Source organism: Bacillus rossius (genome assembly GCF_032445375.1).
Source record: "Bacillus rossius redtenbacheri isolate Brsri chromosome 4 unlocalized genomic scaffold, Brsri_v3 Brsri_v3_scf4_2, whole genome shotgun sequence".
Lineage (NCBI taxonomy): Eukaryota > Metazoa > Arthropoda > Insecta > Phasmatodea > Bacillidae > Bacillus > Bacillus rossius.
Window position 1 is genome coordinate 31,990,496 of NW_026962011.1, and position 23,875 is coordinate 32,014,370.

Sequence of the window (23,875 nt, forward strand, 5' to 3'; positions counted from 1 at the left end):
ACATAAATACTGATGTTAATTTTTTATAATGACTGATTAATATAATTGGGAATGTGAAATACATAATACCCATCTGTAATGTGTGTAATGAGTAAATTTGAATTTATATTTAAAAAAAATACATGGTGATATCTGAGATTAATACAGAACATGTGAAACTTTTCAAGACCATACAGTAGATGGACATTCAGAATTTTTAAAAACTGTAGCCTTAGTGTCGCATGCTATTATTTTATCAAAACCTGCCATTATTCGGCCAGTGTTGGCAATCTGTAAATATTGCTGTCACATAGAAAAATCCAGAAGCTACAGCGCTAGTGTTCCCAACAGCATTTTGGATTTGGTATTTCACACAAAAATGTTATCTTCATATGTAGGATAAAAATGAGGATAAAAAATGTATGTAGGTATACATACAACATAAATTGCAGGACACAGATTGTAGTAGAGTTGTAAAAAAATGGTAATTTATTACATTGCGTCAAATGAGGTTAAAATGGAACTGAAATAAAATGGTGCAAGTAACGTGAAAAGCAGTCACAAGAAAATGAGAGACTGGCTAATACTACAATTTTGAAACGTAAGAGTGTTTCTGGTTAAAGTTGATGCATGACGGCCACCCATCCACCAGCAGATGGCAACTACCTCTTCATCTCGTTATGGTCACGGCACTGCCGTGCATTACCCCAGTGCTCAGTTCGGTGATGATGCAGTAACCTTCAAGGGCGGAGTCTCACTTGCTGCCCCTACTTTCCTGGCCTGCTCAGCATGCCTGCCAATCAGCTCTGACCTTGTTCACCTTTGGTTGCCACATGTGCTTCTGAAGAAGGCGGAGCCATTGAGGTCGCCAGGCGTCACTTTATCCCCACTTGGGACTCATTGCTGTGACTAGCTGCACTTTTCAGCTGCGAGAGCCTGTCTGCTGCCAATTCGATCCAAGTGAACGTACGTTACGGACACTTCATGCTTACCACTTCCCGCCTATTTACAGGCACTATCTTGACCTTCCTTTTTTTTTAAATGTCCCCTCCGCCATACTGGTGCGATCGGAAAAATACTGCAAGATCATTTTACGCAGTTCCGTATTTCAGGCCTTTTCTTAACTTACTCAAAAGACGCTAAAGAAACAGTTGTTAAGGGAGCTAGATTCTGCTATTGTGTTCCTTAAGCACAATAAACAGCCTTGCATTGGAATATTTCCTCAACTTGTCCACATTGTGCATGCTCTGGTGGGAAACAAATGCCTTATCAAGACCTCCGAACGAGACACGAAGCAGGCAAAGTGTTCTCTGCGTCCTGACCTCCCACAACTCGGCCGTTCCGTTCGAGACTTGGCTGCCCCGTGGCAAGACAGCCACTGCGACCCGACGAGTGTCTTGGGCTCAATGCCTCGCCACCCCCTTCCACCTGGAAAGCTCGCAGAGTGAAGGGGCAAGCATCAGGGAATGCACCTCAATGTGATATCCCAGTGCAGCTCTAAGTACTGATGAAAGATAAAGTTAGGAAAAACTTGCCAAACTTACAGTACCTGAAGAGGAAGTGTTTTACTGTTAATAAAAAAATTTCAAGTTGATAAATAGTGAGTTCCACTACTACTTCGAAGGCAAACTAGGCTACACAGCTCTGTGCCTGAACTGGCTAACATCACACATGCACTGATGACAACTCACGTTGGTGGAACTAATGCAAGCTGCTACCAAAGACCGTGGTAGAATGGCTTTTAGCACCCTGGAGGGTGTGAGCCGGACCTACAAACAGCCAGATCAAGCAATTCGTAGCCTGCATCAAAGCTATATGCTTTCATTCTGTTCAACATATTAAAAATTTTAAATATTTGAAGATCCACATAAAACTATGCTACATATTGCCAAAAAAAATTAATAAAACAGCATGTTGTAAGTAAACACCTGTATGTAATGAACAAATTTACAACACAGAAACAAACACTAATGTCATTTAGTTGAGTATTCATTGTATCAACCATACTGGAGGGAAAAAATCACTATCACTACTAAAACAACATTAGAAAAGTAGCGATTCCTATGAAACACCATCAAAAAACCAAATACAGTATTTTAATAAAACACAGAAATGGTTATCATTTGACGTTCCACTATTTTACAATAACTCCAAAGTACATAAACTATTTGTTTGAAATTTAAATCATCTATTAAAAATGAGTGGCACGTATTTTGTCTCGGTTCTCGAGTAGTCCGCTAAGTGGCTTAACCTTGCAGAACCTACCTCAATTACACATCTACAGCCTGCATTTGCAATAGTGTGTGGAATAGTAGGTAGAGTTACGCCTATCCTTAGTGCTCTAGTGTGTTAGGCAGGCACTCAAATATCAGTCAACACTGTAAATAAATAAAAATAAAATTTTAAAGGGTTACATTAAAAAAACCTTCAATATTTAAAGGCGGAATCATAAAGGTGGTAAAGTGGAAATAACCCTGTACTAATACAGCTTCAAAAGAAGAAGACGAAGAAGAAGAAACTTATGAAATTTAAAAATTTCCTGAAAGTCAACACACTCTTGTTGGGGAAACCTTCACTGACTTCACGAACAGGCAAACACAACGAGAGTTCCACGTGTCCGACGTGTTGGGAGGCCTGAACGACACAGTACTGGCAGTCGGACGAGGGGAAACCACGCTCCGAATCCTCGGAGGTTAACCACGGGCCGCTCAGTACGTGAAGACGATGCTGCGGATGAGGCCGTCCCGGGAGTAGTCGCTCGGCTGGCCCACACAGAAGTTGAAGATGACCGAGTCGCATGTCATGCTCTGGGAGCACACGCCCATCGGGTACCAGCCCATCTTGTTCAGCACCACTCCCACGCGGTACACCTGCAAGCATACCCACGTCATTCGCAACGCACGTTCCACACCTGCACTGGAACACCATTGCTGGAGCCATTCACCTGTGCTGACACCGCTTGTGTGACACCTAAATCAGGTTGTGTTCACTCATGCAGGGAGATCTTAAAAATTAACAATCGTGGCCAACTTGGAAAATAATGTGATTTCTATTACTTTGAATTTGAAACGTGATTTTCCTATTCTTTCCATATTTTACACAAATTCCTACAAACATCGGCACACATTCAACAAATGTTAACCTTCACGCAACTCTCGGCTAAAGTATCTCGAAAAAAGTGCATTTTAGAGGAACCTGCATGGCATAAAACTTGTTGCAAATCTAATTATAAATAAAAAAAGTTAAATACTATTTTTTTTGTATCTTTAACCATTTTAATTTCATTGGTAAATCATATGCCAAGCTGTGCGGCTGTTTTGCACTTCTTCCCATGTACTCCCAAGCCCTTCTGACCACTGTGTCAGCTACAGGACGAGCTTAATGGAAAACTACACGCTCTGCCTCTAAACTGCATCACTTATGCCACTTTTGATGCCTTCTGAACCAGCATGGGGGTGAGATATGAAACAAGATAACACTTTGGAATTGGTGAGGGGGAAATGGGAGAGAGAGCAGCCTAGTGGCAGAGTCCCGCCAACTTCCTTCCTCTCTCCTTCTGTCCGTCCTCTTCCTCTCATCACTCTCACAGCAGTCGTAACTACCAATAATTAGAGATGGTGATTTATAGCATTTAAAATACAGTAGAATCTCGTTATAGCGAGCACGGTAATAGCGAGAACACGGCTATAACGAGGTATTTTTGAGGAATTTACGGCGTGATCGCTTGTAGCGCGCTTTTGTTATTTGTCTGCTTTATCTCCACCCCTCTCGCTCGCCACTAGACATCTTGCCGTTGACGCGTCACATTCTTCAGCCGCGCAGTCGCCACCTAAGTGCGTGGCTTAAAAATAGAATCCCATCCTTTCTTTCTTTTATCAAACTTCCGTTAGTTATCTGTGCCTTGTGTAGACAAAGTTTGAGATTGGAACAGAAACAACGTAAGAAAGTATTTTTTACAAATTTGAAATATGTATGTTTTTATTTTTATAATCGCATATTTTCACGTTTTTTTTTTGTTATCTTAAAAGAGATAATATCAAAAAGCCGCTCTAATGAAATTTAATTGTTTCTTGGTTAACAAAAACTATTAATTATCAAATATTGTTAATTGTTTATATTCTATTTATTATTATTTACGCGACGTCATACTGTCATACGCAATACGACTGGATTTGTTGCTGCAACATAACATAGCATGTTATGCGGTATCAGAAGTAACGAGTAACGTAACGATAGCAACGAGTACTAATTGTTATAGTAACAAATACATACGGTTACGCATTTTTTCGTTACTTTTACACCTCTAGTCGGCATTACCGTATTTATTTCCGAATCGCTAGGGCAGTTTTCTTGTAACTTTTGTTTCGGTCAGTTGTTGGGGTATCTGTCCGAGAAAGGGGTGGTTTCTTTAAATGAAAAAAGTATAGTTTTCCAGCGACTATTACGTTTGAGGCGTACGTGCGTTGCCGCAGCCGCACTCCTGCATTTTTGTAAGGAATTAAATTGTTGCGCTACACTAGCACCACCTGTTAGCAACATCCCGAACCAACATGGCCGCCAGCAGACAGCCCGCGTCGGCAATAGATAGCAGGACAATGCTGCGTCGGCCGCGGGCTGAGATGCTATACTTACGTGGCTTGATAGGGTATTCTGGTTATTTTGACGCAATCGGTGATCGCATCCGTACTTATGGGGTATCATTTTAAAGAAAATTCACACATCTGCTCACAGAAATTAAGATTTCGTTAATATAACCTGTTATTTTCCAATTATACAGGTTTAAACACAATTTTTATGCTATTTTCGGTTTATTTTTATTTTTTGGGGGCCAAAATTTGTACAATTCGGTTATAGCGAGGACACGGTTATAGCGAGGATCAAACCCGGAACCGTGACACCTCGCTATAACGGGACTCTAGTTTACTAACATTTAGCATTTTGAATTTGAAATTTAGCATTTTGTAGCATTTTTAAAAACAAGATTCAGCCAATTCTCTCATTTCACATTACTGAAGAAAAGTATATTTTTAAAAAGCATTAAATAATAGACATATTAATTATTAACAACCACAGCTAATAAAGATCTAGCACAACTACAAAGATAGCCTATCTTGGCAGGTTTCCAAACAACTTTTTAGCACTTACATATGAGTGCAATAAATTGAATACTTAAAATTACAATAAATATTTTTTAGCCGTGTTCATTTCCATAGTTGATGTAGAGTGCACAAATAATGTTATCGAAACTCGTTTTTTTTTTTTTCGTTTTTTCAATTTTTGCCGTCTTTTTGTTTTTGATCATGCCAGAAACCGTTGCTTGCTTTTTTACAGACTTTTTTTCTTTATCCGATTTCTCGGTGAATCTTTTTTTTCGCAGCCTGATGTCCCTCAGATTTAATGTGCTCTTCAAGTACATCTTTTTTTTTTTTCCCACTCCAGACGGTGATTACATGAATTGCACATTAAAATATTCGTTTCACTTTCGTATAACTGTTCACTTTTGTATTCATTTAAGCGATCGCGAATGGAAATGACGTTTCGTCCCATTTTTACCATGAGAAATAACAGTACACAACACATTCACAAGTATGCACGTATTTGTAAACACACCACCTTCCACAGACTACACAAGAACGCTGCTTTCACGTGAAACACAGCCAGAAAATGGGACTTACTATTGTAAATGACGTGACAATAAGATACTTGTGCTGAATACGCCATAAAATGATGGTTTCTTTTGATACTGAACTGAAACGAAATATAATCGGTAAATAAATTGTGTAGAGTGAAGACGAATCTACGTTTTTTTACCTTGATTTTGCATTTATCTCGGAATAGTCTAGATTTCGCATTTTATAGCGAAAATTATATAATTTAGCATATTTTCGCATCTATTTTGCGAAAACGAAAAATCACCATCCCTACCAATAATATATACTATAAGCAAAACAAATCATTTCAAAACCCATTCATCACTGCAGATTTTACAATTTATTCTAGTACTTAAGCTCCGGTACACAAGTACTCTGTCTGCATTTAATGTTGATGATATTCTTTGGAAATTATAATATTTCAAGCACCTGCAACTCCACTTGCTTCTAGTTAACCCGGAGCATCCTATGATCTGGCCATTAATTACGTGTCAGACATCAGGTAGGCAGAGGATTTGAGTATGCCTAGCAAGAACTTCCCTTCTTTAGGCCAAGTCACAAATATCCTCATTACCGTTTTCAATTCGTTCACAGATGCATCTGGCCATGATGTGGATCGCCCCTCAGTTAATGCATTCTTTATGGTATACGCTTGCTCGGCACAACCTTTGAATATATATACTGTATAGAAGTCGCGAGTGGATAGGATTTACTCTACGTTTTTCAGGAGCGTATGATGAGCAGCTTGGGAACTTCACCGCTGCAGTGCGCTGCCGTAACGCCCTGTATCGTCTTAGTTGTTATTTACACGTTAGAGAGCAGCACTGTCGCCTGCTGTCATTCCCCGCACCCCCCATCCATCATTCACTGCAGCTCAAGGTCGTTCAACGGGAGGGGGAAGGGCTGTTTGAAGAGTTTCTACCTTTCTCCGCCAGGGACCAACACAAGTCGGTGCCCTAGAGATGGTGGCGATTGCGGCGGTGAATTAACCAACTACCTCAAACCGTATTAGAAATTTTAACCTGGGCTGGCGACTTCTATATAGTATATATATATATTCAAAGGCACAACTGAACATAGCGAGAGGCACGACGGACGGACCTTGTTGCGCTGGATGTAGACGGGGCGGTTGAAGCCTATCTCGACCAGCTGGCCGTAGAAGACGCGCGAGGTGAAGTGGGTGTAGGTGAGGCGGGAGCCGTCGCAGTCCAGCAGGTGGGCGTACAGCAGCTCCGTGTAGCTCTCGTTGCTGGGCGGCTGGCGCAGCGTGGCGAGGTCGTGGGGAGCCGGCACCTCCGCGCTGTTTGGGTGCACCTGCGTCGGCACCTGCGCCCAGCACGCCACGCTTCCAGGGCTAGCCACCGGCACCACCGGTACCACCAGCACAGCTGTCTACAAGCTGTCCACAACGGTTTAGAGAACAGAAAAATTTGTGGTTTTGTTATATGACTAGCTGAAGTACTCGGCGTTGCCCGGGCCAAACACATCATAATATAAGGAACGTCACTACCGAGTTTCAAATTTATATGACATACACTTTAAAAACTGTAAATTATGATTTTAAAGTCCCATTGATTGCACAATCTCGGTGCATCAAAACTACGCATCAGCAAAACCGGGACACCAATTTTCAACTTCGTTTTATGTGAAGGCAGGTAACCCCTAGGCAAGACGTAATGGACGCATAAAACGCGTTACAAATTCAAGGAAACGCCATCTATGACGAAGTTTTAAACTAAACTGTTATTAGCACTTTTAGTTCGCTAGCAGCCGCGAGATTCACTTGGATGGGTTTAGCCAAGGAGAAGGATAGGACGTATATGACCGTGTGGCGGACATAGAGAAATGACACAAACCCTATGACTTACCTTCTATGATGTGTTATTATAAAACAGAATTTACCCATTTTAAACTCTCTAAGCGATGGAATTTTGAAATTATATATAGTACAAGTCCTTGTCAGAATTGTAACAGGAGAGGAAAATTATTGATGGTCCGAAAAATGAAAATTAATTAAAAATAATACAAACAATTCTAGTAAAAGAAAAAAAATTAAACACAGAGAGAGGGAAAAAAAACAATAGTTTAGGTTTGCAATTTAAAGTGATAAAAAGTATTTAAATACTAATTGAACTCTTATGAGGGTACAGATTGCTTCGTTGTTAATATCACACGGGTGTTTTTTACTTGAATGGTAAAATTAAGAATAAGGCATCTATAGAGCATCCCACTCTTAGATTGCAGTGTGGAAGTATATGGGCGCATTCTCTCTCTCTCTCTAACACACGCCGATTGCCGTTAGCACTGTCCTTGTTTCTTCGTGCGTTGTTGCCAAATATCAAACGAAATTTAAAATTTTAATTTTTGGACCAAGCTTTTTTTCATATTGTATAGAATCAAAATACGCATCAGGCAATGCTTATTTTGAATACTTAACAATATTTTAAGTGTCCGAAAAAATTAAAAAACATAACTTATTCGCTGCGAACTGTTTTGAAGTATTCCGATGTTTCACATCAAAAAAAGAAAACCTACATGTGTATTTCATTCAGATTTTTTTTATTAGTAAATTAATGCCTTAGGACGCCACCGAACAAATGTTAAGACAAAAACTGTACAGGTTTCACTTAAATAATTTTTTTAATATATTGAAATGCATTTTCTCACAAACTGAAACATCAAAAAGTTGACCCGCGGAAAAAATTTTTTCTATTAAAGATAGATGGGGGACGAAAGCGAGAAAAATGTTCACAATGAATTGAATTAGTTTTTAAAAGCAGCCCCATCTCAATTGCTTCTACAGTTTCCGTGGAAATAGCTGTTAAAGATGTGTCTTATCAGTACAAGAGCGCGCGCTGCCGTCGTAAGAGGAAACAGGGTCGTGTGTTTAGATAAGTGGGGTTCTGTCCTACAAGCAATTTCAAATACATGGCTTCCTTAGTCAACAAAAAATATTATAATCGATTCTTGAACATAATATGTAAAATGTATGAAATAAATACGAAGGAATTCAATAGCGATCATGGTACAAAATTTTGAATTACTTTTCTATCCTTCTCAACACCAAGCATCTTATCAAACATTGTTTTAGACAAAGTTTTGGAAAATAACTATGATATTATTACAAACAATTTAAACAGATTTGATAAGGTGTCTACTAAGGCAGTTACGTTTTTTTGTCCGGTGAAAATTTTTTTCGAACCCATGCAGTTATGGCTGGTCGTATCAAAAATGTATTTAGAAAACATTTTTCGGCATTAGGTAATCCGAGTTATCATACGTTAAAACGGATTCGATATTATTCATATTATGGGAGTTGTTGCGATTTTCCTGTTTTTCAAAAAATCTTCCCCATTTCGAACCAATTGTTCGGATTTTTCCCATAACTTACTCGACCGAGAATTTCCATTACTGTATTTTATTTATCATTTTGGACATGACTTGTCCAAAAATACGGCATTTATCGGGCCCATGAAAATGTGATATATATAGATATATATATGGGATTTTTAGAACAGAAAAGCAAACTATAAGAAATTTTCGTCTACAATAGGTAGTTTTTATTTGAAATTTACATAAAAGTGGTATTATTACAATTTTATATGTGTAATAGTATAAAATATTATAAATTACGATATGATTTCTTAAAATGCTTCTTGTTCAATCCAAATTACAAATACACGCATCTCCTGAAATTCGTAATGTGTTAGAGATTTGGCAACAGCGCGCGCCATAAGCCGTGGTACTGCAATCTAAGAGTGGGACGGGCTATAGTGCGTGGCAATAATGTTAATAGGCAATAGGAAATAAACTTCTAGCACCTGCGGCATTGTCAACACACACTTTGTACGTGTACTGCATGTTGTATCTAACCCCCTCCAACGCATTTGATTCTAAATTGGACTTTTAGTACGGATCCCTAATGTTATTGATAATATAATATAGCCTATAGCCTTCCTCGATAAATTTACTATCTAACACTGAAAAAAATTTTCAAATCGGAGCAGTGGTTCCTGAGATTAGCGCGTTCAAACAAACAAACAAACAAACAAACTCTTCAGCTTTATAATATTAGTATGGATAGGCTACAATTCAGACTTTGTACTGTGTGTATATTTTTCAAATGGCCACAGTTTATTGGACAGACTCTTGTGCTAGTAACTAGGATAATTTGGCTGATTCAGTGACTTCTAGGCTAGACCCTACAGTCCTATATACATAACTGGGCAAATGTTAAAACTGATTATTGGCTGCTGACTTGTGAGTTGTCTCAACCGGGTGGCATGCGATAGATTTGTTACTTTTCTGGCTGAGGATGTTTTACTGGCCCAGGGTTCTCCAGCTAACTGTGAAACAATAACAGAAGCAGCACAGAACACAGTGTGTACATCAGGGTGGTCTAACACCCCGCAACACGGTGATCTAGGAAATAATTTTTTTTATTTTTTTTTTTGTGAAACAAATAACGACAATCCAGCCTCCACCTGCTCTATGGCTGTACTAGTTCAACAGAACCTTGCATATGCCAGTTTACAGTCTGTATGACTAAGCACTAAAAAAAATTGTGCACAAAGTCTGAATGATGGCATACCGAGCATAAAATTTTCCTCTCAAATTACTATCTCTGAGAAATTTCCATGACATTTCCCGGTTTTAAAGTAAATTCGCTCACTTTCCAGAATCTGAACACTCTACGCAATGAAATATACCTTTTAGTTTATTCAGACTTGCTTACAAGCACGCCTTACTGAACTACACTAGAACAAGGTTCCACGGATTGCATTCGTAAACCGCTAACTTCGTTAAAAATCGGGGTTGTCACATTTTGGACCCTACTCTCACCCTGAAGAAAAATACTGTTGTTTTACTTTTTGAACCAAATAAATTTCCAATTAAATACTATTAATTCAATGAAAAAATAACCACCAGCTTCCACGTGTGAATATGGAATGCGCACAGACCCTCGGATGCTTGCGTCTCTCCTGTAGCAAATATTAAAAAATATCTACTGTAAGTTACAGCCTATCATACAGTGTAATAGTGCCTGCCTTTCACACACACACACACACACACACTGTTATTTCTACGATCCCGTGAATAGCACCATGTAGGCATTTGTGGTTAAGAAAATCACTGCGCTATAATTACAAATACATTTATTAAAACATACTGTTCATTTTAGTACGAGAAACCAGTAATTTTTTTAAAGCCATCAAGAATGATATGTTTGTCTAGAAAACTGAAAAGAGCATAGTTGAAAAAATGCTCGTCATGCCTACAAACAGCATCACTTATACCTTTCTTTCTTGAGGGCTGTTTGCTGGTGAACCTCCCCAGCTGATGTGAGGAATGCGACATGGGTTGCCGGCTATGGCCTTAGGGGGAGGAAGTAACCACTCAATTGCTTTTCTTTCTTTTCTCAGACTCCACACGGTTGCAGTTGCAATGCGCAAGGTGCCAGAAATGTTGGGATGCAGAGGAAAAGGTGAGTATGTATAGTTATAGTTATTTTGTGGTAAAATAAATATTTTTAGGGCCCTGCTAAATTTTGCCATCCATAAATTCTGAAGTTTGTGATTTTCCAGCAGAAATACTACCGTGTGACTAATGAACAAAGTATACCTTGTCCACTTTTTTTGTTTCTTTTTTTAATTTAATGTCTAATGGCATAATAACTTACCCACGCAGTATTTATTAATAGTAAATATGGCTGTCCCATGGGCCTAAAAATATTCATTTTACTAGGAATGAACTATGCAACAATGGGTGGTGTTTTGGCTTTCCTCGCGGGCAGTACTAGGAAGAGTTGGTTGCGGATGTTGACAGTGTCTCACACAGAATGTTGTACGAGGGAAAGGAGTGTTAAATGGGGGAAGACAAGATTGTTCGTGTGTCTGGAGGGAATGAGCTTTAACCTTAAAAAATGAAAACCAGGGGAGGGAGAGGTAAGCCATATGACATATGACATACGCTGCCCCTGCGCCAGCCTTGTCAGACAAGTTTCACGCACTCCCACTTATGCTGCAAAAGCTACAGCTGCAGCATTTTTAAAGGATAAGTCCAATTTATTTGTTCATCTTATAGGAGTGTAATTACATAATTGAAAGTATTAAAACCCACAAAAAATATACTATTTGCATGTGTGTGTGTATGCTTTAGTTGTGATTTTTTTAAGTTTATTTTATTATTATTAATATTTTAGTGTCAAAATTTCCAAATTTTCAATGGTTCCTGAGAATGTATTCGTAAAATCGCTGCAAGGTTGAATTCTCAAGTTCATAATATTGGGGTTCTAGTGTTACACTGTTCGAGCAAAACCTCTAGTAGTCGTCAAATAATACATCATGATATGTTAAGAAAATAAGAGCGGTATATCCGTAATGAAATAGTATATTATAGTAACCTATCATTATTTTTATAGGCAGTTAACATATTTCTCTGGACGACCACAGGACACATCCAGAATCTTTTATGGCACACACGTCGAGAACACTAACCAGAGGAGTTGAACCCAGCAGCGAGGTCGGCTCACCTGCACGCCCAGGATGCAGATGTTCTTATCCACGGTGAAGGTCATGGTGCAGTCCAGGATGCTGTTGTTGGGGATGGGCGGCTTGTGAGCCACCTGGCGCAAGCACACAAACTTGTTGCCGTCCTTGATGGTGTCCATGGTGACGGGCAGGTCGAACACGCTCTTGGCCGGGCCCTGGCGCGGCTTCGCCGAGGGGCAGAAGCCCTCGGGGAGCGGCAGCTTGCCGCCGCCGGGCGCCGAGATGTTCACCAGGACCGCGAAGCTCTCCTCCTGGAGGAGGAGGGGGGACAGGGCAGGGCCCTCTGCGAACTGCGCCGGCTTCAGCGTGAGAAAGCGCAGCTTCTGGAGCGCCGGTCCCGCCACCGCCCGCAGAGACTTGTTGTCGTCGGGCGACAGACCTGCAGTGCATCGCATCGCCCTCATCGACAAGTTCGAGGGCAATCACGTTACATTTTGAGAGCAATATATATGTAGATCAATTTCCAATGTGCAATTTAGTTCATATATAGCCAGTGAGGTCTGCACTGTGATAGGCTCTGTGGGAGCGAAGCCCCGGACGTCAGAATCTGCAATGGACTATACCAAAAAATTGAGTGTTAACATTTTTTTGAGCTTGAACGAAGGACATTATACAGCTACTATTATTACATGGAATTACATTTATGATAAAAGCTTGAGGACATGTTCATTGCCAAATTCTTACTTGCAGGATGCTCGATACAACTTCAAAATGCCGAAAGTGTTTATCTGCTGTTTGAAAGACGTTCTTTTTAAAATATGGACTAAAATACATCTTCTAATTTTCTTTCTTCAGTTACCATAGAAGCATTACGGAGAAAAAAAAAACAGCACTTAAAAAATAATAATAAATATAATTTTTAAATTATTTAGTAATATTTAGTACTTTTAGTTCCATAATAAATATGTATTTCCATTGATATTTGATAATGAATGTTATAGCTATAGTCAAACCTCTATCTATCGAACTCGCATGTATCGATTGTCCGTGTTTATCGTATACTTTCTACGGTCCCGGCAAAATTGCCATACAACTAAGGTTAAAAAAGTCCGCTTGTACCGATGTTTGAATTACCGTTTTGTCCGCATTGATCGTACAAAATATGTGGTCCCGTCACTACAAATTATAATAGATGATCGTTTAACCATAAAGATTTTGCAGAAATAACCATTTCTTAGATAGAAACCGTCATAAAAACAGTAAGGATAGTATACAGTAGTAAAAATCATCTTAAATCTGCAACCAAGTAATGGAGCACGTAAATATGAAAAGACAAATGAACAACAACTTACGAAGAAATATGGATGATGTACCATAACTACAGTACAAACCCAATTGTTATCCTAAGATAATTACCATAAAAAGAACTAAAGATTCTTTGTTGATACTATAATTACTACAGAAGCACGATAGCTACCACATTTGCACTACAGTTACCGTAACAACCGAGATGTATATTTACCGTGACGGTAATGTATTTATTTATGACATATTAAAATTAAAGAACATTATTGAAAAAAAAGGATGTTAAATTTTTATATGTACGTTTGGCACATGTTGCTAAGAAATAATGCGATCTGAAAGAATGCAGTACTACTACGAAAAGTGAAAAGGGTACTCGTAGATTTTTAGGTTATGGCAGTATCTCTCGTTTTTCAGTAATTTCGGCCGAAAATTAACAAACGTATCGGAAGTCGACAGAAATGCTGATTCAACTAAATATTGGTAAAATCGGCTTCTTCAGTACAGCTCTACATTTGATGACATGAGTAAACATATTTCAGACTTCAGGATATTGAAAAAGTCTTTAATTTCCATGTAGATTTATTGTGCGTATGTTTTTTTTTTTTTTGCAAGTGTAAATTGAATTAAGTAAAATACTTCCATTTTTATTTATTTTTCAACTGATTTAACTTTAATGACAAGTAACTGATATATTTCTGACACTAATTTTGGGTTGAAATATTATTTTTAAAAAATTCTTAGAGTGAAGTCCACATCTATTGAATGTCCGCATCTACTGAATTTTTTTGTTGGTCCCCTGAAAAACGATAGATAGAGGTTTGACTGATATGAATTTACAAAATAGTTAGTTCACTATAGTAGTGCCGTCTTTTGTTCTGATTTTAAACACTACCTGGACACATAACGGGCAATTGGAGTGGTCACCCGCTGCTATCAACAACTCACCTTTGCTTACTGAGAAATTGAAGCGTTCACTGGCTAGGAATGGCACTCCCAAACACTCACCCTTCCTGGCGCACTCCTTCCTGGCCCAGCGCTCCACGGCGTCGAACAGGACCAGCTCGGAGCTGACGCACAGGGACTCCTGCTCCAGGATGGTGACCAGGGTGGACAGCTCCACCTCCTCGAAGCCCGGGTCGCCCAGCACCCGCTCCGTCTCCGAGCTGATGATCTACGCACCCCGGGGCAGAGTCAGCCTGGAGATCCTCCACAGTCAGGAAGCAACGGCACGGTTCCTGCAGATGGACCTGATGTACACGTTACCGTATTCACGCGGATAACCTGCCCACGATTTTTTTTGAAAAAATGTGAGTTCGAAAAACGTGGTGTGTGGTTTATTCGAAAATTGGCAATGCCTCATGGCAACACAGTACCTACAGCACAAGTTCCATCAAGCTCCAAGGTTGGTTAACCTTCCATTGGTTAATGGATGATGGGACACTTTGCACGTCGTTTGTGTGTTTCTGTGAGAAATGCAGTGTTTTATCACGTCATCGTTGCACTCGCATGAGCATCGCATCGTTAGGGTGTAAATAAAAAAATCCCTTATCGGCAAAGCCTACAGGCACAGGTAGATTTCGAAGTATCTATTTCTTCTGGAAATAGTTTGAAAAATTGCTATAAAATTCTGGAACATTTTAAGAATTTAATGTACATAACATATTCATGTTCTCCAATATTACAAAATGATTCATTTAACATTTTCTCATTTTCCATGCAGCGAAAATTTTATGAATGTTTTTAACTCATTGCATCCAGCATTAAATTCAATTTTTTTTGACCTTCAAAAACTTTTTATCATCCCTCGCACTAATAACGTGGTCGTATAAAAATTTGCTTTGCACACAGGTTCAAGATAATAATAAGATATTTAAAATAAATTTGAAATAAAGTAACAATCATCTTATTAAAAATAATTCAACCAAAGTTTTACATTAAGTTTAGGATTCATACAATAAATTATAATGGATTTGATAGTATACTTTCAAACATTGATTTTCCCACCCCTTGCAGTAATGGTTAGTTAGATAAAAATTTATTTTTACAAAAATTTTGGATATTATTTAGAAAAATAAGAATAGATTCGATAGCATACATGAGAATGATGGTTTATTTATTTTCTTATTCCAATCCTAAGTTTTTCTTACTTCTTGCAATAACTTTTTGTAATATCAAAAATTGTTTCAGACAAAGTTTTAGATAATAATTTATGGTTTTACAATAAATTTGAATGGATTTAATGGCATACATGGTCTGTAATTTATGATTTTTTTTTTTAAATTATAACCCTGTTTTATAATTTTGTTTCTGCCATGTTTAGTTTTATGAAAATGATTTTTGAACAAATTTTTTATTAGTAATATGACAAAGCATTTTAAAATGTTTGTCAAATTGAAGTATCAATAACTGAAAATTACGAAATTACTGTTTTCAGGAATGTTACACACTTGTTACTATCAGCAAATAAAAGCAAAAAAAAAGTTTTTTTTTATTATTGACATAGGGATTATTTCACTTAAATAGTAGTAGTCATAATTCGTAACAAACAAAACTACACAGTAAAACTCTCTTAGGAAAATCCAGCTTAAAGAAATTATCTAATATAATATAAATATAAAAGATTTACCACCTGACCTAATAATACATACAATATTACCCTTCTAATAAATTTTTTCTCTTAATAAGTCTAAACTTTTCGACCTGTGCGGAATTCCGAAGTGCGCACCAAATTGTTTTGTGTGGCATTCCATTCTTTAAAAATTTGGAATAAATGACGGAAGTGCAATTTAAAAAATAAATATGTAAACGCTGATGTTTCAAGTGGATATCCGATTATGATATTTATCGAATCCGATTCTATATCCATCAAAAATCGACGCATCCATTAAATGACCTCTTCTTAGATGACTTTATATCTCAAATTTAAGATAAGCGATACATTTTTAGACCTGGGTCTATTTTCCGTCATTAGTCTGCACAATTAGCTTTAAAATGAGGGGTAAATCATGGAATTTGATTAAAGGAATAAGGAAGATCTCGCGCACCGACAGAAAAAACAGGCTAGAGAAATAATATGTCTAAATTTCTAAGAACCTTGAAAACTTCTTAACATGGATTTACTTAATTGAAGATTTGAATCCAGGTAATAACACAGAAAGCTGAAAACCACAGAAGCAGTAAAGTTTTGCTTGCCGTAGAGGGCAGAGTGTGAGTACAGACCTCGATGCACTTGTCCATGAGGGTGGGCTCTTCGAACAGCTTGGCGAACTGGTAGGCACGGCAGGCATTCTTGGCGTGCAGGTCGCGCCAGATGTACTTGGTGCACTCCTTCACCAGGTGGGGCAGCATGTACTTCTTGGCGACGTAGCACAGCTCGCACGCCTGGTCGAACGACTGCAGGTTGATCACGTCCGTGTAGATGTACCTGCGCCGGGCCGACAGTCTTACCTGCAGTTCCTTATCATTCACGTCGTGTCTCTGTCTTGGACAAGTAGAGCGAACTACCTGGAGTGTTCACTCTTGGACAAGTAGAGCGAACTACCTGGAGTGTTCACTCTTGGACAAGTAGAACGAACTACCTGGAGTGTTCGCTCTTGGACGAGTAGAGTAGACTAACTGAAGTGTACTCTCTTGGACAATAAGAGCAAACTACCGCACACCGTTGTTCCCCAAAGGAGCTTCAAAAACAATGAACTTTTTTTTTTAAAACACACTACGGTTAATATCACATTGCTGCCAATGTAAGGCACACCCCCTTCAGTAATAACACATATGCACGCAATAACACAAGCATAAAAATAATGTGGTATAAAGTTTATGCCATATGCTAGACTTTATAAAATACTTTAATCCTCAATCCTATGCAGTAACTAGCTAATTCATCCTTTAAAAATTAAAAATAATTCACATGTTAGCAAACCACTTGATATTTAAACAGCTATATAATTTTTAGGACTTCTAAATCAGTAATAATTACGTACGGAAAATCTGTAATTCTTGGCAGCACTGATATCATTGGCAAATTTTAAAATAAGTTTACCTAAACTGTCCAGTTCTTTAAAGACCTTGATTTCACATAAAGAAATGTTTCAAAATCAAGACCAAAGAAGCTATTTTGTATGCTTGCTTATCAGGAGCATATGCAGATTTTTATTTGGTGAGGAGGGGGAATTGAGGGGGTGGGGGGGGGGGGGTTAGATGACCAGTTTGCTTTCAAGTTCTTACTATTTGTTGGTGGGAATGATAGAATTTTCAGATTTTGGGGGTGATATATTCCTCCATCCCTCCCCCTGCGTACGCCACTGTTAGCTACGGAAAACTAGAAATAAACTTCTAATGAATGACAATGACAAATTTGTCTGGCAACAAATTTTCCCAACTTTTAACAAATAGCAGATAAAACATAGCCTATGTCTGACAGCAAAATATGCCACAAAATACAATATGCAATGCTTATATAGTGAGATTGTCATAGAAAACAGTAATTACCACAAAATAAGGCTCACACTGTGCAACTAATTAATTTTCAAACGAAACACTACTCAATTTTTATTTATTAAATTTATAAAATTAGTTAGCTTTAAATGACCTAGCTTTAAAAAAAATTAATACAAATCATTTTTTTTTTTTTTAAGATTCTTTCATACTCAGCATTTTGGGAAAAAAAAACCTGAACTCATTTTCAAAAAAATATTAAATATATCTAAAAAAAAATTCCAGCTTGCATACCCCTCACTATTTTTTAAATAATAAAAAAGATAACAGTAAATTTCCAAAACAGTCAACGAAAAAATAGTTGCAATGGTTGGTTTTCTACCAAACAGAAATACTAGATTTTCCATTTTCTATTTAATTTATTTCAAAAATAGTATGAATGTAAAATTCTTCAGCTATTTTCTTAAAAAAAAGTATTTTTCTCACAATACACAAACTGAAATAATGTCGAAATTCAAAATTAATTTCCATTCCAAGTAATTTATTTACTTATAATTTTAAAAGATTTGGACTATTCTCATTTAAAATATATACACTATTACAGCAATGAAACATTTAGATAAACTCTGGCAGCGCACTGATGTAGTTTTGCTGTCAAATTCTACGATTAAAATTTGGAATTGTAGCTTCTTAATTACCTAAGAGCAAAATTTTAAACAGAGCATAGGATATTTGTACCTATTAGGATTGATACATTACACTGACTGTATATCAACCCTCTTCTTGCTCAAATACACAAAAGGCCTTTTATCCAATAAAATTTCAAAGCTAAAAATCCATCAAAAACATTTTTAAAAAAAACTTAAAAAAATTTAGTTAGTGCTGAAGGTTTATCTTAGAGTACTTAGAGTAAAAATATCTAGTCTCAATTCATATTCACAGCTATATGAAAATTAAAAAATTTAACCAGTCAATGTTTAAAAAAAAATACTATTTTTACATTACATATAATATAAAAAAATAGTTTCTTACTCGAGAAGAGCTTTGAATGCTTCGGGCTGGACATCAAGAATGGGTATAGGTTCGTTCTTCTCTGCCATGCCGCCGTAAAACATAGCTTCAAAAACAGGGCTAGACATAGCCAGGAATAGCTTGTGCGCTTCAAACACCTGAAACAGTTTCCAAACCAACCATGCTGCGCCACATTCCTCTCAACATACCACGCAGCCACCAAAAAGCACACCTGAATTCAACAACAAAACTATTTATTTTAATTCTTAAAACTGAAATTTTTTAGTAGTCCCTCCTGTAACAATGTTTTCAGTATTTTTTGTGATCCGAAAATTAGGCTGAATCAAAAACTAAATACAAAAAAAATTGATCAAATTTCAAAAAATTTATCAAAAAGAAATTAGTTTAAATGCTTTCCTTCTACTTTCAAACACCAGTGAAGTCTGACCTACAGCATTAGAGTCAGGGGCTAAAATCTGTAGGATTCACAGAGGTGGCCTACGGTACATTTATTATATCCGTTTCACAGTTACAATTTTGCACATGTGAGCAGGACCCCAGTCAGGGGGTTTCTTGCTCCAGGGGAGGCGCAGTTCTTTTGCCCCACCCTCCTGGGATTTACACCCATGCCAAGTAATGGGTTTTAGTCCTAACTAGAGCTTGGGTATATTTGGGATCTACGTGTCGCTAGCAGTGCTGCCACGTGTCGCTAGCAGTGCTGCCATGTCAGTGCTTAGAGGGTTTCCGGATAGTTTTCAGCAGCTTAGTGGGATTTATGGAAATTTGATGGCATTTTTTTAGTTTGTTTCTTTTGATGTTTTAAAATGATTATAAGTAATATTGCAATACTTAGCAGTAATTATACTGTCCATCTGCTGTGTTTAACCCAGTAGGTAAATCTTTATTTTACATCTCTGCTAGTTGGTACTAGAGATTTACATTCTTTAAATTATATTGTTTACTTTAAAAAATGCATAGTTATTTTGTAGAATGATTTTATCTTTTCAGGTGAATTAAATGAATATTTCATCTTCCTTCAAAGCTCATCAAAGTTCAGTCTTTTAAATTATAATATTAATGTTTTTATTGGGAATTGAGTAAGTTATAATATACAAAAATTGCTTAACCAAAGATTGATATACTTTTAAGATAAATATGTATTAAGTCCAGGTAACACTTACAAAGAACACACTAAGATATTTTATTATTAATTTGTTTGCAATAGCATATTTTGAGAATATTTTTTAATACAAGCAAATGGTTCAATCCATTAATAAAAATTAAGGAATTTTGCATAACCCTTTAAAAATTTTAAATTTCTTTAGATTACATGAATATTGATAGATTCTTTTCACCCATAGTTTACCATAAATGACACTATTACTTTTTGAAAAAAAAAATTTCTGCTTCACTATTGACATGTAAACGAAGACACAAAAAGGTTTAGAAAGATAAATACCATAGTGAAACACCCACACAGTAAATGTGTAAAATACTGCTTTGCTCCTACAGTCCAAAAAAAATAATAAAAAAAACACACAAACCAAAAGATTTTTAATTTAATGCAAACTTGAATAACATGTTTATTAAGAAGTTTTATAAGATCCACGATGAAATTTAAAGGCCCTGAAGCAATAAAAATTAAATTAAGGACTATATAATGAAATTAAAAAAGTGCACAAACACTGATACAATAATATATCTGGCATTATTTTATTTTTTCTAAAACTTATATCTGAATTTTGAGAAATTATGTTTATGTTTCTTTTAGTAGCGTTTGACTGGCAACTACTAGGAGGTACAAGTGAGGACCTGATAATACTGGCTACTAGAGGGTTTGCTTCTACTAAGACTGATTGTGATTCAACTGGCCTTCACGCTGATTTAAGTTCACACAGACAAAGCATTGTCACTGGTAACACACCTTCTGATGAGGCTCTGTACCAACAGCAAACTTGCAGTCACTCCATTGGCCGGTCTCCAGCAGGTACTCCCCCCTCTCGCTGACGCGCTGCTTGTACACCTGCCAGTCGCACTTGCAGCATTCCATCTGAACAACGTTCCAGGAAAGATGTCACTCCCACATCAATCACAACACTATGAGCACTTCCCCTCTAAAACTTAAGAGTAGTTTTCTCTGTAGGGACGTCACTTTAAAAAAAGGTAATCAATCACCCCTAGCATACATCTCTCCAGTTCCTTGTTATACTTCTAATGACTTCGTGGAGACACATTCAGATATTTTTTAAGAACTTCACATGTAATTAACTCTCTAACGTCCACATGTATAGTAACTCGGGCGTCACCATGCTTGAGTCCAGGTAATTTTCGAGTTGATGGATGAGGTAAAGGTATTGTAAATATTACCTGTAATGTAAATATGACCTGAATTTGTTTTATGCTTTAATAGCAAAGCTGAGAAAGTTTTCCTGTAGTCACAGCAATATTGTTTAATTTGGTACTAACTGCACCCTGATCCTGTAGTTCTCTATAGATACTTAGGAATACAGGGTAGGGGAGGCAGTTTTCAAAAACACCTCAATGTTTTAATGTCAGTATCACGGTCATAGGCCGTCTATAAGACAGTGGTCAGTATGTAATGGTCGGGGCCAAAAATTGTATTTCAAACTACAGTAGACAATATTACCAAACTCAGAACATCATAGCTTGAAGAAAAAAAAATCAACCTGATCAATAACTGCATAATGTTTTGTAGTTTGGCTTTCATAACCCCTGGAGAACTTTCAATTGAAAGCTAAACATAGAGGGAAGTATCGAAACACCTCTCTCTTACACACTACAGAAGTAAATTTTTTTTTTTAATGTGGTCTACAGCTTAATGCCACAACCAAAGAGTCAATTTGTCCTTGTTCAAACATCATTATCAAATAGTAATCAAATTTCAGAATAGTATATGTTACACCCACGCCTTGCCCGGAACTCGAACCCAGGGTCCCTTGCACCGTAAGCCGGAATGTATCCAAATACGTTACGGAGGTCGGCAAATAAATTGAAAAACAAAGCAGAATAATTATAATTTACAATCCTTCGAACTGAGCACCCCATACCTTGTAGTAAACAATATAGAGTTTCAAAGGAATATAAATATTACAACTAATAAAACCGAAGCAAAATAATACTGCTAACTTACTATATCAATTTTCGAGCGTTCTGCAAGAACAATATCGTTATTAACACCACAACTAATTTTTATTTACGTGTATTTAATAACAACTTTTTTTGTTCATAGATTTAACTACAGGATAAAGCGTAAAGGAAATAGAGAATTTTTAATTTAAAAATAAACGTTCGATTAGATGCCTCTTTCTGATTTAAGGGCGGTATTCCAAGCAGATCGGGTAAGCTAACGAAAAAACAAAACCATTTTAGGATATAATAGTAATCCAACCCTCATAATGTATTCCAGAACGTCTCCAAACTCAATCACTGTTAATAGATGGAAAAACGTTTTAATAAACGGTGACCTGTACGAAGTTAGAAACTGATGACAATGCCTTTTTAGCGGACGTTTGACAACAATCTGTACATTTGCATCACCAAATATCCTACAGATAGAAAAACTAAATTATGACTTTTAATTTTTCTCAAGTATTTTTAAGTTTCGGCTATTTCTTGTTATGACCATTAATCTGTTCAAAATATATTCCAGAATAATTCGCTATTATAAAATTTGATTTGGCAGTTTGCACACTAAAATGCTTGGTAGATTCCCTGATGATCATAAAAATGACAACATATGTGTTAATGATGCCAGATGTGATTCAGACATCTGGACATAATCAACGAAAAAGTGAGCTTTGTGCATGTGCGTAATTTTGGCAACAGAAAAGCAACAGATAGGACAGAAAAATCGGTTGCCTAAAAATAAGGGACTGGTCGTGTCCTATTTTGCATTAGGAATATTGTTAGGATACAGGTGTAAAATATTCAATACCTAACACCTTATTTTTGTGTCTTGGAATACTAACCTAAGTTAGCAAGGTCAATAGACCTTGCTAAGTTAGTACATAACAAGAGGATTATCATGTCTACAAAATTTAATGTTAACTGTGTGAAGCCATTTTTTTTTTCTTTTAGCTGATTTTTGCGCTATATTGGGTACTCGGCCAAAACATTAGATGAAGTGTTTGCAGTGTAGGAACAGCTTTAAAAGTTTTATTATTATAAAACTGACTGTTTTTAACGACGAAGATTCTAATTCATACCTAATAATAATCAGCAGACATGATCAAGCACCATTTCGAAAATGTTTTGGGTGGAAATCACTTAGGTCATCCCTTTGATACTCTTCCTTCCAAGGATGGGGTAATAAAACACTTTTACATTGTCATTAAATTCATAATTTATAATGAATTTTCATATGGCACAATTTTGTTCAAAGCTATGGCTTTTCCTACTCTACGGTTTTGCATGTATTTTTGCAGGTAGGGATCCCTAGGGGCCAGCGACCAGTCGGCGTCACCTCAGTTCGCCAGCAACCACCAACAGGTATCGGCACATTAGGCACTGTATAGCACCTCATTCTTTGTGCATCACTTATCTTCACAGCATTAGTAAGTCTTTCTTACTCTTTAGTTTTTGGGCTCTTTGGCCAACCCCTCAGCTGGCTTGAACTCGTCAGCAATGACATGTAATTCATTTGGGCCCTGTGTGGAGTATTTATTGTCCTACATACTTTATCCGACAGGATGCCAGATGTGATCAGGATTTCACTATTTATCGGTACTTCGCAAGACACTAAAGGCACTTCAGTTACAGTTCTTCGACAGTTGCCAGGCAACCAGCATCGCGACTCGATTCTTCGCGCACCACAAAACTTTCAGCTGTCGAATACTGCCTTCATTCATAACACAATCATAAGTCCATCTGTCATCTAACAACTGGCACCATGTCTAGCCTCAAGACTACTTTCGCAAGAAATATGGTTTAAGGGATAGTAAAACCTACATTGTAGTGACCCATGTTGTCTTGTAATTAAGGTTT

General features: G+C 37.2%; 1 protein-coding gene across 1 annotated transcript; it reads right to left on the reverse strand.

Moving 5' to 3' along the window:
• Nucleotides 1-34: 34 nt before the first annotated feature.
• Nucleotides 35-22,384, reverse strand: LOC134542407 (BTB/POZ domain-containing protein 6-B). The gene is made up of 8 exons (XM_063386615.1): nucleotides 22,023-22,384; nucleotides 20,796-20,921; nucleotides 18,893-19,029; nucleotides 16,646-16,850; nucleotides 14,432-14,597; nucleotides 12,163-12,560; nucleotides 6,732-6,956; nucleotides 35-2,849 (listed from the first exon to the last, which is right to left on the reverse strand). Exons 2-8 carry the CDS (start codon nucleotides 20,919-20,921, stop codon nucleotides 2,688-2,690), a joined length of 1,419 nt encoding a protein of 472 aa, XP_063242685.1. The 5' UTR covers nucleotides 22,023-22,384; the 3' UTR covers nucleotides 35-2,687.
• Nucleotides 22,385-23,875: the final 1,491 nt, after the last annotated feature.

Bases quoted from the DNA above. Each gene is read 5' to 3' on its own strand.
- LOC134542407 (XM_063386615.1), bottom strand. From the start codon at position 20,921: ATGGAATGCTGCAAGTGCGACTGGCAGGTGTACAAGCAGCGCGTCAGC. The intron at 19,030-20,795 runs GTGTGTTACCAG...AAACTGTTTCAG, and splicing joins GTACAGAGCCTCATCAGAAG to GTGTTTGAAGCGCACAAGCT. The intron at 2,850-6,731 runs GTCCGTCCGTCG...GTATGCTTGCAG, and splicing joins TCTACATCCAGCGCAACAAG to GTGTACCGCGTGGGAGTGGT.